At 43.2% G+C, this 15,464-nt stretch overlaps 2 protein-coding genes and 7 non-coding genes across 9 annotated transcripts; 2 read left to right on the forward strand and 7 right to left on the reverse strand.

The window, feature by feature from the left end:
- Window positions 1-913: 913 nt before the first annotated feature.
- Window positions 914-995, reverse strand: Trnal-uag. The gene has a single exon. It is a non-coding gene; the product is annotated as a tRNA-Leu (tRNA).
- Window positions 996-1,535: 540 nt separating this feature from the next.
- On the reverse strand, window positions 1,536-1,608 carry Trnav-aac. Its single transcript has one exon. It is a non-coding gene; the product is annotated as a tRNA-Val (tRNA).
- Window positions 1,609-2,174: 566 nt separating this feature from the next.
- Trnal-aag lies at window positions 2,175-2,256 on the forward strand. Its single transcript has one exon. It is a non-coding gene; the product is annotated as a tRNA-Leu (tRNA).
- A 366-nt stretch (window positions 2,257-2,622) lies between these two features.
- Window positions 2,623-2,695, reverse strand: Trnav-aac. Its single transcript has one exon. It is a non-coding gene; the product is annotated as a tRNA-Val (tRNA).
- Window positions 2,696-3,883: 1,188 nt separating this feature from the next.
- LOC118413161 lies at window positions 3,884-7,282 on the reverse strand. The gene is made up of 4 exons (XM_035816363.1): window positions 6,970-7,282; window positions 5,592-6,417; window positions 4,724-4,907; window positions 3,884-4,308 (listed from the first exon to the last, which is right to left on the reverse strand). Exons 2-4 carry the CDS (start codon window positions 6,384-6,386, stop codon window positions 4,142-4,144), a joined length of 1,146 nt encoding a protein of 381 aa, XP_035672256.1. The 5' UTR covers window positions 6,387-6,417; window positions 6,970-7,282; the 3' UTR covers window positions 3,884-4,141.
- Window positions 7,283-8,464: 1,182 nt separating this feature from the next.
- Trnav-aac lies at window positions 8,465-8,537 on the reverse strand. Its single transcript has one exon. It is a non-coding gene; the product is annotated as a tRNA-Val (tRNA).
- A 16-nt stretch (window positions 8,538-8,553) lies between these two features.
- Window positions 8,554-13,945, reverse strand: LOC118413160 (cytochrome P450 2U1-like). The gene is made up of 6 exons (XM_035816361.1): window positions 13,605-13,945; window positions 12,655-13,199; window positions 11,627-11,725; window positions 11,044-11,238; window positions 10,058-10,184; window positions 8,554-9,674 (listed from the first exon to the last, which is right to left on the reverse strand). The coding sequence occupies exons 1-6, from the start codon at window positions 13,762-13,764 to the stop codon at window positions 9,490-9,492; spliced, it is 1,311 nt and encodes a 436-aa protein (XP_035672254.1). The 5' UTR covers window positions 13,765-13,945; the 3' UTR covers window positions 8,554-9,489.
- On the forward strand, window positions 8,996-9,077 carry Trnal-aag. Its single transcript has one exon. It is a non-coding gene; the product is annotated as a tRNA-Leu (tRNA).
- On the reverse strand, window positions 10,690-10,762 carry Trnav-aac. Its single transcript has one exon. It is a non-coding gene; the product is annotated as a tRNA-Val (tRNA).
- Window positions 13,946-15,464: the final 1,519 nt, after the last annotated feature.

The raw sequence follows: 15,464 nt of genomic DNA on the forward strand, positions 1-15,464 counted from the left end.
CCGCTCTTAAAAAGTGTACGGAATTGTTGGGTCGCCAGTCCAGGGTATTGCACAGTGTTCCTATTACAGAGGAAAAGTGACCCAGTGGTTCTCCCATTTGTGTGTAATGTCTATTTGCTGTAATAAAAGAAAACAAGGCATTCTGTGTCTGTGTTGAAGTTTGTTGTGCATTGTATGAATACACGCAAATACAACATTGATTTTGTCTATATGATACAGAGCTTATTCAATTTATTTGAAGCAGTGTTGTAGAAATTTAGCTACAATGACAATGTTGATCCAGCCTAATATCCAGCCGTATTGTACTCTCCAAGCAGAGGTTAGGATCCGGCTGTTTTTTAAGGGTTTTTTAGTCGTTTTTATCGGGCTTTCTAATTTTTTTTTATATCTTGCTGTGTCAAAACCTAACCTCTGCAAGCAGTCGCAATTTTCAAATACAGAAAAAAATGACAAAAAAAAACGTTAAAACACAGCCGGGGCCTAACCTCTGCTTGGAGAGTACCGTATTGTAGCTCCCAAGTCTCTTCTGTCCTCTCTGCAAATACGGAGCGGACAACAGAGATTCGTGAGCTATGATACCGCTGGATACCAGGCTAAAGTTGGCCACCCACAGAGAATATAATCAGTTTCGCCAGGCCAACGTTAACGTTCTTTCGCGTTATATATAACATTTCATCTGTAATCCAAATGATTTTGATTACGGAAGGAATGGGAAAATCTCGATTCATTCAAGACCATAATCAAGTTAACAAATTCTTCAACAGTTAGCTTTACGTCAGTTAAAGTTCAGAGAAAATACAGGTTATTGCGCAGTGCGTGGGAGGATGGACACAATCAAGGAAAATTGTAGCTTCGATGATTTCAAATGCTAATACTATGGAAGAAAATTGAGATCATTGGCAGCAAAATAACTTGGCAGCGGTGGGATTCGAACCCACGCCTCCGAAGAGACTGGTGCCTAAAACCAGCGCCTTAGACCGCTCGGCCACGCTACCTACATGCTAAGTGAGCAAAGACATAACCTCATGGAGAATACTTTTGAATCCTTGAATAAAAATGAAAAGTTTGAAATTAATGGCGCCATACACCGAGTTTGCGTGCCTGGCGTAACACATATTCGCAGGCACCCGGCACGACAGCAGTTGGTTCCGTTACTATTACACCGAACCACCTGTAACATCTAACCTTTGCACATCTATAAACTATACGCGTTAATCAAGCTACTAGTATATATATATATATATATACTATATATATATATATATATATATATATATATATATATATATATATATTGGAAGATACTCAATCGATACATGTAATTTCATAAATGTGCATTAAACCGTTATACTTCAGTACCACAAATTTCAGTTGTCATCGTGCAAAGTAGTAATTTGTCCGTAACGGCTTTCAGCTTGTAGAATGATTCAGTTTGAAATGTAACCACAGTTTCAATGTTGGCCTGAATCCAGAGTGATTAATGATAGGGGCGAGAGGTTTTGAACCATTGCCAACACTATCAAACAAAAGCAAAATGATTCCGCCCGGGATCGAACCGGGGACCTTCTGCGTGTTAGGCAGATGTGATAACCGCTACACCACGGAATCTGGATGAGAATCGTCCCAAGATATTGATGTGAAGAATATACAGTTGTGCTATTACTCCCCTCTCCTGTGTGTGATATATTGCAAGGACCAGACTGGTGATGATGATGCAATAGTGATATTGCGCCATCTTGCATCATCCATAATAAACTCATTTCTCTGCAGCCATAAATACTGGTAAATTTATTAGATTTGATCATATGGATGACATCCGCGCGCGCATCAATTTTCGACCGTTTCCAAAACTAAGGATAAAAAAAGTTTTCAACCATGCTATACAAAACAGGTGCAAATACTTGCTGTAGATAAAAAAAAGTATATCGGAGGCTAACAACGTTTTTAAGCAAGGAAAAGTTCAACATTAGCATCGAAAACCTTTGAAAACGTTAACAAGTCGCTTCCTCCAGCTCCACAGCTATCAATTTTGAAATATTTGATTTTCTTATTCTTTTTTTGCATTTGCAACATTTAAATCCGGTCTAAGAATGAGTTGACGGCTTGTACTTAAAATTTCGGCCTTGTTTTAGACTCAAACAGAGCACTGTGCTAATTGTTTCACTTGACATGTAGGTAGCGTGGCCGAGCGGTCTAAGGCGCTGGTTTAAGGCACCAGTCTCTTCGGAGGCGTGGGTTCGAATCCCACCGCTGCCATGGCATTTCTTTTGCTTCGGAATGGCTTGCGCTGATTCAAAGTTGTCTTGATTCAAAATACATGCCGTCTTGTCCAGTATGTATAGTTTTACATAATTGCTAATTTCACATTATTAACTCGCATGATGATGATGAATGACTGCAACTTTCATCACCATGAATTACAAATCATTACTACTTTATTGCTTATTGTAAAGTTCCATATGAATTGCCCATCAAAACACGATATTATCCTCGAGTCCAATGCGTCTTTTCTTTTCGTCAAATTTTTGAAACACACAATGACGCTCTAGATCATGCCTTTGAAGTAACCGAATGATGTAATGGAATTGGAACTGATGCCAACACTATTGAACTAAAGCAAAATGATTCCGCCCGGGATCGAACCGGGGACCTTCTGCGTGTTAGGCAGATGTGATAACCGCTACACCACGGAATCTGGATGAAAACTTTCTGCAATGATATCGCTATTGATATCAGAAATATTCTATATTTCTTCGAACGTTTCTACCTTCTTGCTTTTTTAAAATCATACATAGCTGGTATTGTGTTGCCAGCTACTCAGCGTAATGCTGAAATAGATAAATTTTTAATGAAAAGGGGCGTGGTATTATAACTTATTGTGTGACGCCATCATGACTTCATAAACCATTTAAGAGTTATTTTCTTGCAATAAGGTACTTCAAAAAGATATCAAGGTCCGCACTTAGCGGCATTTTACAACACCTAAAACTTAACGCATTCCAACCTCCCATCTTTTTTCGATTATACCCAACTCAGTTCCAGTGCCGATCGGACGGTGGCGCTTGTATTCTGAAGTTGTCTGAAGATGTTGGAGACTGCGTCAGGAGATATCTGATAACAAGCATATTTCCTACAGAAGAACTTCTTGTTCTTTCTTTCACACAATATATACTTAATACAAAATTGAGTAAAAAAACCTTTTAGCAACTGAATTATGAGATTTTGTGAAACGATCGAACATTTGAGACAGTTCACTGTCTTTCGATAGTGACGAAGTACATGTAACTTTTGTATTGAGTTATCTGAATTTTAGTAAATTGAATGTCCAAACGTCATCAACGTGTCAAGCAATGAAATAAAAATAACTAGTGACTGAATGTCTTTATTTCGATTACAACGACGCACATATATAGCCAGAAGACACATACGAATATAATACACACGTAATAAGTCATGTACTCTGTGCGGTGACTGCCAGACATGCCATGACGTTGTTGTTGGTGTTGTATTTTCTGTCTGAAGCTGAATTACAATTATTTCTATGGCTGGCGTCAAACATTGCGCCCGCGCTTCAACACTTCGATAACTTCATGATAATATTCGAAAGCAGTTGCAATATCGTCAGCCACATCGGTCTCCTGATACACACGCTAAGACCTGACTACTAGGCCAACCCGCAAACTCCTACGTTCCAAACCGGGGCCCGGCCGGGCAACTTTCGGGAACGAAAAGTATGAAAGTATAAAAGACACCAAACTATACAAGACGTAAAGAGGAGAGTCGTGTTCATTATTTGTGGATATTTTTTACGTATAGATTTCTATTTTTCGTTTCCACAAACAACCAGACCGGGCCCAGGTTTGGAAATGTAACGTTAGCCTAATGCTCAGGACACATTTCCAACAGTATGCCCGACCGGGCAGTTATCGCGGGAACCAAGGCTATTACTGGTATCTATAAGACAACAAAACATATGCACTAGATACTCAACAGGTAGTCATGAGCATGATTTGTGTATCTTTCTTGTGCACAAACCTTTATTTTTCGTTCCCGCAAACAGCTCGGCCAGGCCCCGGTTTAGAAATGCGACCATACCATGTAAGGTGGCTAACGTAAGTCAAAACCACGGAAATACGACCCTTTAGAGAACTCCCCACTCCTTGATCTCCTGAATCATCCGCAGGAAGTCTGGGTCCGGGCGCAGGACAATCTCCATCCGCATGACGCGGCTGAACACCCCGTACAGACAGTCGGTCTGGAAGTCTGCCTTCAGCTGTTCCAGTGTGTAGCTCTGTAGGTCCGAGGGGTCTAGAAGAGAGGTATCGTTTTGAGCGTGTCTGTCTGTCTCCGTGCTTCTGTCTATTTGTGGTCAGCAATGCTAGTAACTCAAGAACATCTGAATGGATTGTGATGATATTCAATATGTAGGTATGTATCAGCAAGACAAAGCTCAAGGTCGATTTTTGTCCTTATGGTGGCTTTTCTTGGTTTGCAGCGGAACCATACCAATTTCTGTAATATTAAAACGTGGTGGGCTGTTTGGTGGCGAATAGCTTTTGAGATTATTTGTACGTTTGAGCCACTCAGCAGCTTTCTATGGGACTGGAGATGCAGGGGAGTTAATGTTAAAATCAAAGATGATATCGATTACTGAACAAAAGAACGACGGTCAGTGTGCATGATACTTTGGATGCCGGTAACATCTGTGTAGTGACGATTTTACCGTTTTGCCCCAGCGTGTCCTGCAGCTGTTGGTGATAGTGCGCCAGGATGGCGTCCCTGTGGTTGTGGAAGACGTCCCAACCCGCGGAACAGAGGAACAGCATGGCCAGGTCATAGGTCGGCGGCACGTACTGGATCACCTGCCAGTCCACCAGTTTTACCGCTGTGGGCACGTCTCCGTCGTACTTCTCAGGTGGGAATAAAAAAAATAACACCATCAGATCATGCAGAACAGTTTTCAATGACACTGCAACAGAACTTAAATTAATATTCTGTTTGTCGTATGGTCTGAACAAGGGCATTGGTCTAAACAAGAATGTTATATGACGTCCTTGGTCTGAACATGCACTGGTCATGATATTTGGGTTGCGAATAGCTTTGGAACTTGGGAAGAAGTGGTGATGGCTTGAGGTCCCAAGCAGTTTGTTTTAATAGCAGGTGTGAACTTCGTGATGACTTCGATGCAGCCTGATAACTCGAAAGGCATGGGTTGATTTTCCTGGCTTTAGGCTAGGATGGAAAGCAGGTTGGGACTAACAAATTACTTTGCATGATCAATAAATGTTATATACTCCATTTTAGATGATATGTAAGTTATCCTACACCATGTATACATAAATGTTCTTTTAATGTATTGTCTATGTGTTTGTCAGCAGGGCTAGCCCTTTGTAATAGCCGTAGGCTAGTTGGGCAGCCCTGGCTGTGTGTTCTGTGCAGCCAAACCAATAAATAAATAAATAAAATAAAATAAACTTCCTAGTAAAATTTTCTAAAGCAGTTGGTGAAATATGAAGTGAAAATTTACAGAAACGCCATAACAAACGTTGGCTGTTACGCCTGGCATTTTAAATATTTAAAACAAACGTTACCTTGATCATGATGTTGTTAGTCCAGCAGTCTCCATGGTTGAGAACCCTGAGTCTCGAGCTTTTTCTGTCTGCCAGGTCTTCCAGAAATCTCTGGACGTTGACGACCTTCTCCAGACGGAATAACAGGTCTTTCTCCTCCGGAAACGCTTCTGCGAACGTCTTCAATCCTTTCTTGCAGAGATGGGCAACCACTGGCGGGGAGAATGGTCCAAATGTGCACTTCTCCGGGAGGGGGACGCCCGACCGAACATCCAGCCGGTGTGACAGGCCGTGCAACTGCGCCAGGGCCCCGACTGTCAGCATCATCTCCTCACGGCCCAGCGGCTGGAGGTCGGGTTTTATGGAGAACCCCTGAGTTTTTAGGTTCTCCATAACCCTGACGGACACCATGGAGCTCGGGTCGGTGGCGGCGAAGTAGCATTTCGGGAGGAAGAAGGAATCATCAAAAGGGCGATGGTCGTCGGCAGCCACAGACAGGAGCTCCGGAACTACACGGGAATAGAACACTATCTCTACCCTCTCATAGTCTATTAGGTTATCCCTTGGGCAGAGTGTGGATGATAAGTCCGTAAGTTTAGCGACGAGACTGTAACACTGACTTGTACCATTCCTGGTTCCTAAGGCATCAAAAGCGACGATGTTGGCCATGAATCCCTCTCCTTCGCCGATTCGTCCCTTTACATAGACGTCTGTGATGGTGACACCAAGGAGGTCCCGCTGCAGTACCTGTTGCACCCAGGAGGGGGCGATGTCTTCAGCAGACTCCGGGATGATGAGTTTGCCTGATGTTGCCATTGCGTTCCGTAATCACGGAGATTAGATAAATCTGTCGATCACAAACCAATACAAAGGATCAAACGTCAAAATGGTTTCCAGATACGTTTGTGTTTTTCAAAAGAAGATGAAGTAATGGAGATGTCTATGACATGGCGGGGAATATGTTGTTCTTTGCCCGCAAATATCGTATTCCTAGCTATAGTTATAATGCGTTGCTCGAAGCACGTTGACAAAACTTATAAAGAGGTGATTTACGGATTGCTTTACTAAGATCCACTCATTTTCACTTGGTGGAGATTAGGATTGGTGCATGCAAGGTCATCGTTCTATTTACCGTCATTATACCTCCTCAGGTTCTACGCCATTCGCTGAGCATCACTTTCATCTACCTTAAAGGACAATCTAATTTGCAGAGCTTAGCTTTAGAAGTAAGCATGGACGTATTCAGCATCAAAAGGTTTGCGTAATACATGTCAATAGCAGAAAGTTTGGAATTTGAATTTTTAGACACCTATACTTGTATACGTAGTATACAATTCAGATACTTGTATATGTTTGTATACCTTGTTGTATAACAATACAACTAACTATACTTGTATACCTTTCTTGTTTATCACCTCACACTCGGCGGTTCATCGCTTTTGTGACATGCCTACGTCGTAAACTAGGCCAAGGTCAGGTCTTGGGCATGGTGGTATGGTCACAGGTCACCATGAGCCTTCGCACTCAAAACTCTTGATCCGACTGTCCTGTACGATGTCAGTAGAGATCCCGGATCGATGTTCGCAGGTCACCGAACTCTGTCTAATGAATAGAACATGGTAGATTTTGAAATTCCGTGACCTTCAGGCCGTCGTTGTTAGTACGCCGGTTTATGCGATATGGAATGTCGAGAGAAGGGGTCAAGGTCGTCCGCACTGTCAGCTGGGTAAATATGACCTGCAAGCAGATGTTTGGGTGGAAGGTCATGGCGTTTTCAAGCTGCATGTGTTTCTATTAAAACTACTGGCATCTGGAGCCGCAAACTAAACATTAGCTGCCAACATATCCCGACATCGCGATTGGGCAGCTCGAAACGTCACTTAGGTTTCGTTCCGCCATCTCCTAGTACTCGGATATCAAGTCAACAACAACACTTGATCAATTACTAAATATGATATGAACTGAAAGTCAATTATTAAGTTGCGTTACAAACGCAGTGTACTTAGTACCTTCTTCACCCTTCAGCGTTCTTGGCTAACAGTGGTGATATAGGGAAACCGGGCCTTCCTTTCGCGTGTTGTCGACGATACGTTCGGCGCCGACAGGCACGTCACCTCAGCTCACCTCTTGCTTAGTCTTCACTAGTGCTGCGTTGTTTGACACGGAAGTCAGGCCTTACTTTTTTTATCAACACAAGCACGAATGTCGGCTATTGTTTCTGCAGATAGGATATGGCATGTCGATAGCTTTGAACCGTTGTCTTCCTGCTAAAAAGCCTCGAACATGCCTCCGCAAGGGTCTACGACCGGAAATGGTGGAGTCGGTAAACAACAGCGGATTGTACTGCTGGCATGCTACGTCATCGCCGATAGCCTATCACCAGGCTGAGAACGGGAACTTTGAACCATTACGCACTAGCTCTCCAAGCAGATGTTGGTAGGAAATGCTGTTACGTTGTTCGCTCGTAGCTAGGAATTCACTTTATTTTGCCACAGAAATGGCCAGCTATAGTTATGAATCTAGGAATGGCCGACATGCTCGAATTATCCTCTTCCAAAGTTGACGACAAAAGGCCTATTGCAGTTCCAAATAAAACCGAAGGGGGCTCAATCCTTTATCGCTGGCTGTCTGCCCCAAGAGCTTCCTACCATCAGAATGTTCCGATGCATATTTAAGCTAATTGTGTAGAAAGCAGCTTTGGTGGGAGTATGGCATAATGTAGATGCTTCCTCCTTCCCCACAAACATATCATTATCAAATACTATTCACGGCAAGGATCGCTCTACTTCTCGAGTTGTGCGCTTCACGGACACACCCGGAATTACTAGTAAGTAGTATACTAATAATTTATACCATTCGAAGGTAATCATGGCATGTCATACCACAAAACAAAATGATTCCGCCCAGGATCGAACCGGGGACCTTCTGCGTGTTAGGCAGATGTGATAACCGCTACACCACGGAATCCAGTTGACAGCGTCCGTTAGATATGGTAACTATGACATTATAGATTAGATTTGACTTTATTCAAATTGCATCTTGCAATAAAATGTTGACACATTGGCAGCAGGCTGATATCGTTACCACATACATACATAAAATTGAACAAATATCAGTAGAATGACATAGTTGATGCATAGATTACTTGTAACATTCTTTGATCAAAGTATTCACATAGAAAATAAATAAACATAGTAGGATATATAAGTTCAACATAGTGCATAAGATAAATTTACAAAAAAAGCAGCCCTATTCCACAGATGACATTTTTATCTTATCCTTCATCTATCCTGGCAATTGGAAGACAATTTTTCCCTCTCAAGTCCGGTATTATAACCATTTGGTGGCGCTGGTGTTTTGGCTGTGATCCAAGTTTTCCTAAAATTGTGCTGAGGATGAAAATATGTCGTGGTCGACGTCATGTAGGTAGCGTGGCCGAGCGGTCTAAGGCGCTGGTTTAAGGCACCAGTCTCTTCGGAGGCGTGGGTTCGAATCCCACCGCTGCCAAGAATTCCTTTTTTTATCATGTGCTATATTTCTCCATATATACATTTTCATATACTGTAAATACCACTCGTCATGGTCATCTCAAAAATAGGCTACAATACAATCATGATATGATATGAATTATTGGAATGTTATGCATTCGTTGCTTATTCAAGGTCACGTCGAAGACCTGAGTAAAAAGCGGACCCTTACACTTATCCCTGTGGTCTTTACACGTAACGCGGTGTGTTTACGGAACAGTATATGTACGGCTATGATATAGTAGGAGCAGGTGCTCATCTCCGAGCAGATGTAAGGTTCCGGCTTGTTCAAAGTGTTTACGCCTGTTTTTTAAACATCTAGAGCTCATTTCTAGTATTGCACTTGTTGAAAGATTCGCCTCCAAATGTTACAGATACTGGATTAGAGTTAGCTAGCCACGTGATACGGCACAAAGTTCGTAGGGCTGTGGCATGTTGATCAAGGAGGTCATCTTTCCCGGGGTAGACAGTGCAGGGGCGCCCTCTGGCAGTTGGAAGGTGAAGCGCTGCATCAAGGAGACGAAAAGGACGAAAAGTTCCATCCTGGCCAGCTGCTCCCCTAGACACACGCGAGGCCCTACGGGTCCAAATGATAGTTTTGTGTTTTAGCACTTGTTGAAGTTTGGCATGATTATTGCAAGACTATATAGATTTCTTCAAATTCCATTTACTGAGTCCCTATTCTATAGTATGTCTATAGCATATTACAAAACAACCAACCAAAAAATCACGTCATCAATAAACGTTTGTCGTTGTAAAATCAGGGTTTTTTTTTACATCAATTCTACTGGCCTGTTGCTTCAGTAACTGTTACCTCGCGTTATCTGGATATTTAACCTTCATCAACATGTCTTCGTGCTAAAAAAATGTACTTTGATAAATGAGAAACATTTCTTGCTTATCCACTTGAAAATTGGTTGAGATGTACAAACTTCAAACGAACGTAGATTTAGAACTCACCGATAGAAAACGAGATCAGGGCCGGATGTTTGGTGAAGTTCCCGTCCTGATCCAGGAACCTGTCGGGGTTGAACTTGTCCGGTTCCGGGAACAGCTGAGGGTCCATGTGCACGGACCACAGGTTCACCTGCAACACAGTCATTTCACACAGTCACAGTGTTTTCTGTATCCACATACTCTCCAAGCAGAGGTTGGTGTGTCATATAGGGAAAAGGTCACGATTTTCCCCACCAACCTCTGCTTGGAGAGTATATCCGCAGCCATGGAAACGTTCTGCGGCTGCATGAGTCGCTTTCTTCATCTTTTTCCATGTGTGCACGCTCGCTTAGCTCTCGGAGCCATAGACTCTACTACTCTGACTCTACTACGGTCAATAATGGCAATATTTGCTAGCATATCTGTACCATCCTAGCTATTTTCTACTGCATCCATTTTCACTGCTAAATGCTTTGTTTTTGAGGGAGTGAGTATGGTGTAATAGGATGGCAGCCGCCGGGGCTAAACATTTGCGAGAAACTTGTAGTGATGGGTCATACGTAGCAATATCACAAGGACTCTATGACGTTTTAAATTCCAAAATAATCGCTGATGATAATCAATGACTTTGGATCAAATCCAGTAAAGAAACAAAATGATTCCGCCCGGGATCGAACCGGGGACCTTCTGCGTGTTAGGCAGATGTGATAACCGCTACACCACGGAATCTGGATGCAAGGCGCTCTTGAAAATATCTGTAAACATGCCAACAGGTAAAGCGAAAGTATATCTGTCAAGCTCCTTTATGCAGCTATACTTTCACTTTTGGTGAACATGTAAATCAGACAACCATGAAGATGTCTATGCTTTCCTATTGAGACTTTTGAGAAACATTTCTAAAGAGGAAACGAATATAAACGGCGAAAGCATGGTTTAAATTTGGGCGAGGTCAAAAATGTGTCAAAAATGTAGATTTCTGACTAAATATATTGCTTGTCACACGTACTTACCAAGATGATTGCGTCCTCTGGGATGGAGTAACCGTTCAGAGTGGTGTCCGTGGAGGTTGCATGTGGGACGCTGTACGGTAATATGGTGTTGATGCGCTGTACTTCCGCTAGGGTCGCTGTTGTGTAGGGCATCTTGTCCCGGAGGGCGTAGGACGGAACAGCCTGTCCCAGAACAGAGTCGATCTCTTGATGTACCTGTTATGGGTTAGGGGAACATCAAGTAAAAACAGAGCCAAACTGAGATGAAGTCATCCGACTTGCTGTCTGGGTGAATCAATGGACATTTTAATATATCAAAGACATTGGTACGACGGAGAGCTGACATTTAAGAAAGATTAAGATTAAGGCATTTTGTACTTATTATGTGCCTTTCTGGTCGTACCAAGGCTTGATAAAACCTTCTTGATTGTACAAGCACTGCCTCTCGAAAGGAACTGTTACACAATCACAAAATAAACATGATCTAAGAACCCTTAAGCCTGCTAAAGGAGACTAACGAACTAGACTTGTAGATCACGCGATATTGCCCTGGAATCAAGAAAATAGGCTCCCCTCAAAGGCGTTACCAAAAATAGCAACTTGCCTTTTCCTGGATGTCTGGATACAACAGCATGTCGAACAGGGCCCAGCCTATGGCAGTGGAGGTGGTCTCGGTACCAGCCAGGAACAGGTCCAACAGTACCTGTAAACAGTTCCAATATATAGTCTATTTGTCAGCATATTTTGTGCAATTATTCGGGTGGTGCAACAAAACGAATTCATCCATCTGCACTTCACCACAAGTGTGCAGCAATCCGTTGTGCAATTAACTGGCTTCTACAGTAACTGTAGTTGTATACTTACAGCCTTATGTATACTGTACTGTGATTGTAATCAGGTTAACGACCTTTGATAAAGGCACGAACATGTGACCAGTGATCGAGTTGTGCCCTTGGCATTTTGTGTGTAAATGTAGTAAATGGACCATTGAACTTTGAGGCCATAGCGAATGCTGTGACCTTTCTTCATCATTCGTCAATGGCATTCAGGGGACGTATTGAAGAAATTTGTTGCGAGTCATACTGACTCTTAGTCTTACCGGGTGTACGAAATTCTAGATGTTCAGTTCATCGAATACTGTCATTCAATGAGTTCAGAGTGGATCATACTAATGCCGTACATGTTTTGTGTCTTGTAGGAAAGTGCTAATTGTCTTTTGCTTGGCAGTGCGAGGTTAAAGCGGGTATCACACTGGACGGCAGCACCCCCCACCCCCCAAAAACGACGAAATCTGTGGCCGAGAATTACGATTTTTAAAGAGGAGAAAATTCGCAATTAACAAACGACTGAAAGCCATGGCACCACTTATTGATGATTTTTTTATCACCGTACATTGTTTTTATTGCAGTACCAAAACTGCGATTTCCATCATAAATCATCTTTTATATGACGATAAATGAATGACTGAAACTGACAATTTGGGATTCCGTATTTTCACGATTTCAACTCTGTGTCACATGTCAGTGTGACCACAAAGGAAAATTGGCGTCAATTTCCTGCCGCAATTACCAACTGTGATTTGGCCGAAGGATTCTACATTGTACAACAATAATTTGAAGAGCACAACCAAACCTCCTGTAGCTGCTTGTCCGTGAAACCATTCCGTGCCTGGTCTCCTCCGGCGTGCCGCTGTTCAAGTAGGAAGGCATCGATGAAGTCCCGGATGTCGTTATGGTCAAAGGTCTCCCTGTGCTGTTGAACTTGCTGACTGCAGAACTCCTGCATTTCTAAAGTGTTCTTGGTAAGTTTCTTCTCTTCCTGGGAGACGAAGGGGATGTGGCGAAATACGGGATGGATGTTAACGAGAATATCTCTCCCGGGTTTTGAATCTACCAAGTTGTTCAACAAGGTGATGATTCGCAAAAACTCGGGGTCGCCATATTCGAACCGCTTTCCGAACACGATGGAGCAGATGATGTTAGAAACAGAGTTTTGCAACAATGGCTTGATGTTGAACGGCTGGCCGTCTTTCGCCACAAGCTCCTGACTAAGAGCTGCGGCCTCCTCATAGATCTTCCCCTCCAGGCTCCGCTTGCCGACGCCGAAGTCTCGTAGGGTCTTCAGGGCAAACCTCCGCTGCTGCCTCCAATCCGGTCCGTACTCGGCGAACAGAACTCCTAAGTAAAGAATGATCTTATGGTCAATGTTTCTGAAACGTTTTGCGCGAACAGCGAATTAAGGATGCTTTTTCTATCATACGTGTATGTTTACAAGCTGTGACGACTACTAGTGCAGATAACCTGGCCAATTGATCGATATCGATTAAAAGTGGGATTTACCGATGGCGGCAAATGCCGGGTAAGTATGGCAATGTTTGCAGCTGAAGCAATCTTTTGCACATCTTTGACTGCAAATGTTGTTTATCCCCACTAACACCTAGCCCCCACGCCTCAGACTGCAAGATGCAGAAGAGTCTGGAGCAGTTCAGGGGGGGGGGGGGGGGGGCTCAGAGAGAGTGACAATACCCTGCCATGATGATGATGATGATGTTATTGTTTCAAGCTCTGTATCTGTATCCTTACCTTTAGCTGCTTTGCTGGACGTCCCGTCTCCGCGGATGTAGGCGGTTGTTGGCGGCACCTTCCGGCTGGAGAAGTCGTCAGCCCTGGTGACCAGCGCGTGCCGTATCGCGTCGTGCCCGCTGATCACAACGTGCAGTTTACTGGCGATCCGGAAACACATGACGTCACCGTACGTCTTGGACAAGTCGGTGAGAAACGTGGGACCAAACTGGGGCTGTGGAGACAAGAAATTTCGGTATGATTCAACCGTTTTGCCGTTTCCAGAACGAGAAGTTACTTTACGTTATTTCATATGACTGCTCTTCATGGTGGGTCCACACGCGCGTATACATTCAAGTCCGTATGAGGTCCGTATGGAAGTCTTAGTCTCTGACAGGCTCCACAGGTCGTTGGAAAAAGGAAATTTGGGACAAATATAGACACACACACACATACTTATGTATGTATACGGACTTAAATATGTTCGCACGTGTGAACACCCTTACGGCGAAGTCACATTCGACCGATGTCGTCGTACAATATTGATAGCCTCCACCAGGCCTTCCTACGGGGGTGCGGGGATCGTAGAATTCGGCAAAAAATCGGGAAATTGGCCAGGGGAGTCAGTGCACGCTAAGGTTAGTGTTTCCCCTCCACAGTAAAACCAGCAAGTCATAATAACCCAGAGTGAAACAAAGTCATCCCCGATCGGACTGTATTCTTAATATCCTTTAGTACCTTCGCCAAGAAGGTTATGTTTTCGGGTTTGTTTGAGTATATGTGTGTCTGTCTGTCTGTCTGTCTGACTCTAGCGAAGAGCATAACTCGAGAAGCATTAGATAGATGCTGTTGATAGGTAGGCGGTAGAGGTTAGGTAAATGAGTGTTTGAAATGTGCCCCAGAGTGGCTGTCTAAGGTACTGAAGCAGAACTTCCCGTTTTCAATATTTTGTGTTCTGGACAGGCTGTGGTCGTGATTTTGAGTGGTAGATAGCTCTTCGTTTGGACGAGAATAACTCAAGAACGTGTTGACGGATCGTATTTGATATACAGAAATTTATACGCGTAACATGTGTAAGTTAGTTGACGGTGAGCACCCCATGCATCGATTATGTAAATGTGTAAGTGATTTGCATAAAATGTACAAAAGCTCTGAATATTTCACGGAGGTATGAAGTCGCCGAACTCTAGTTAGTGACCTAAGTCAGGCCGGAGTTCCTCTGTATACATGGAAACACGATTTGATGACAACAAGGGGTGTTGTTTTCTGTGAGGAGTGACTGAGGTTTGAATAGATACCGGAGCTAACATTTACCCAGTTAGATAACAGGAACATGAAACGGTTCTACCGAGCTACATGCCTCCCAGATCGGCATGCACTGTCAAATAGTGGCGTCTGTTATCTAGAAAGTCAAACATGATTTGACATTTGTATGTGTGGCAGAAAAAATGACCCGTTATGTGTGTGACCCATTTGCCATATATAGCGCAACGCAATCACATAAACGATAAGCCAGGGCATAGATTGGTACACTCGTCAGCTCATCAACTACGCACATCATAAAGTGATCACATTGCCGGCCACGAATTGTGACAATAAATATGAAAGCAAAAATATTCCGTTCAACCCTTACTTGAAATGCCCCTTTCAAAGTCCCAAACAGAAACATGTCTGCAGTTCCAGAAAAACTGCTAGGAAGCCACAACTAGCACCAATTAGTTCTGAGACCCAACGCTACATGTTGCATTAAAACCGTGACCACAGCATGTACAGAAAATAAGATATCAAAACCGGACGTTCTGCTGCTGTACCATAGATCGCCAATGCGATGACCATGAATGAAGTGCCCGTGTCTGTCTCGACACCTACACGTACCCCAAT

This window comes from Branchiostoma floridae, chromosome 4 (genome assembly GCF_000003815.2).
Source record: "Branchiostoma floridae strain S238N-H82 chromosome 4, Bfl_VNyyK, whole genome shotgun sequence".
NCBI classification, from domain to species: domain Eukaryota; kingdom Metazoa; phylum Chordata; class Leptocardii; order Amphioxiformes; family Branchiostomatidae; genus Branchiostoma; species Branchiostoma floridae.

Bases quoted from the DNA above. Each gene is read 5' to 3' on its own strand.
- LOC118413161 (XM_035816363.1), bottom strand. From the start codon at position 6,386: ATGGCAACATCAGGCAAACTCATCATCCCGGAGTCTGCTGAAGACATC. The intron at 4,908-5,591 runs GTAACGTTTGTT...CCACCTGAGAAG, and splicing joins CTAACAACATCATGATCAAG to TACGACGGAGACGTGCCCAC. The intron at 4,309-4,723 runs GTAAAATCGTCA...CCTCTCTTCTAG, and splicing joins GGACACGCTGGGGCAAAACG to ACCCCTCGGACCTACAGAGC.
- LOC118413160 (XM_035816361.1), bottom strand. From the start codon at position 13,764: ATGTGTTTCCGGATCGCCAGTAAACTGCACGTTGTGATCAGCGGGCAC. The intron at 13,200-13,604 runs GTAAGGATACAG...TTCTTTACTTAG, and splicing joins GTCCAGCAAAGCAGCTAAAG to GAGTTCTGTTCGCCGAGTAC. The intron at 10,185-11,043 runs GTAAGTACGTGT...ACTGTGTTGCAG, and splicing joins CAGAGGACGCAATCATCTTG to GTGAACCTGTGGTCCGTGCA.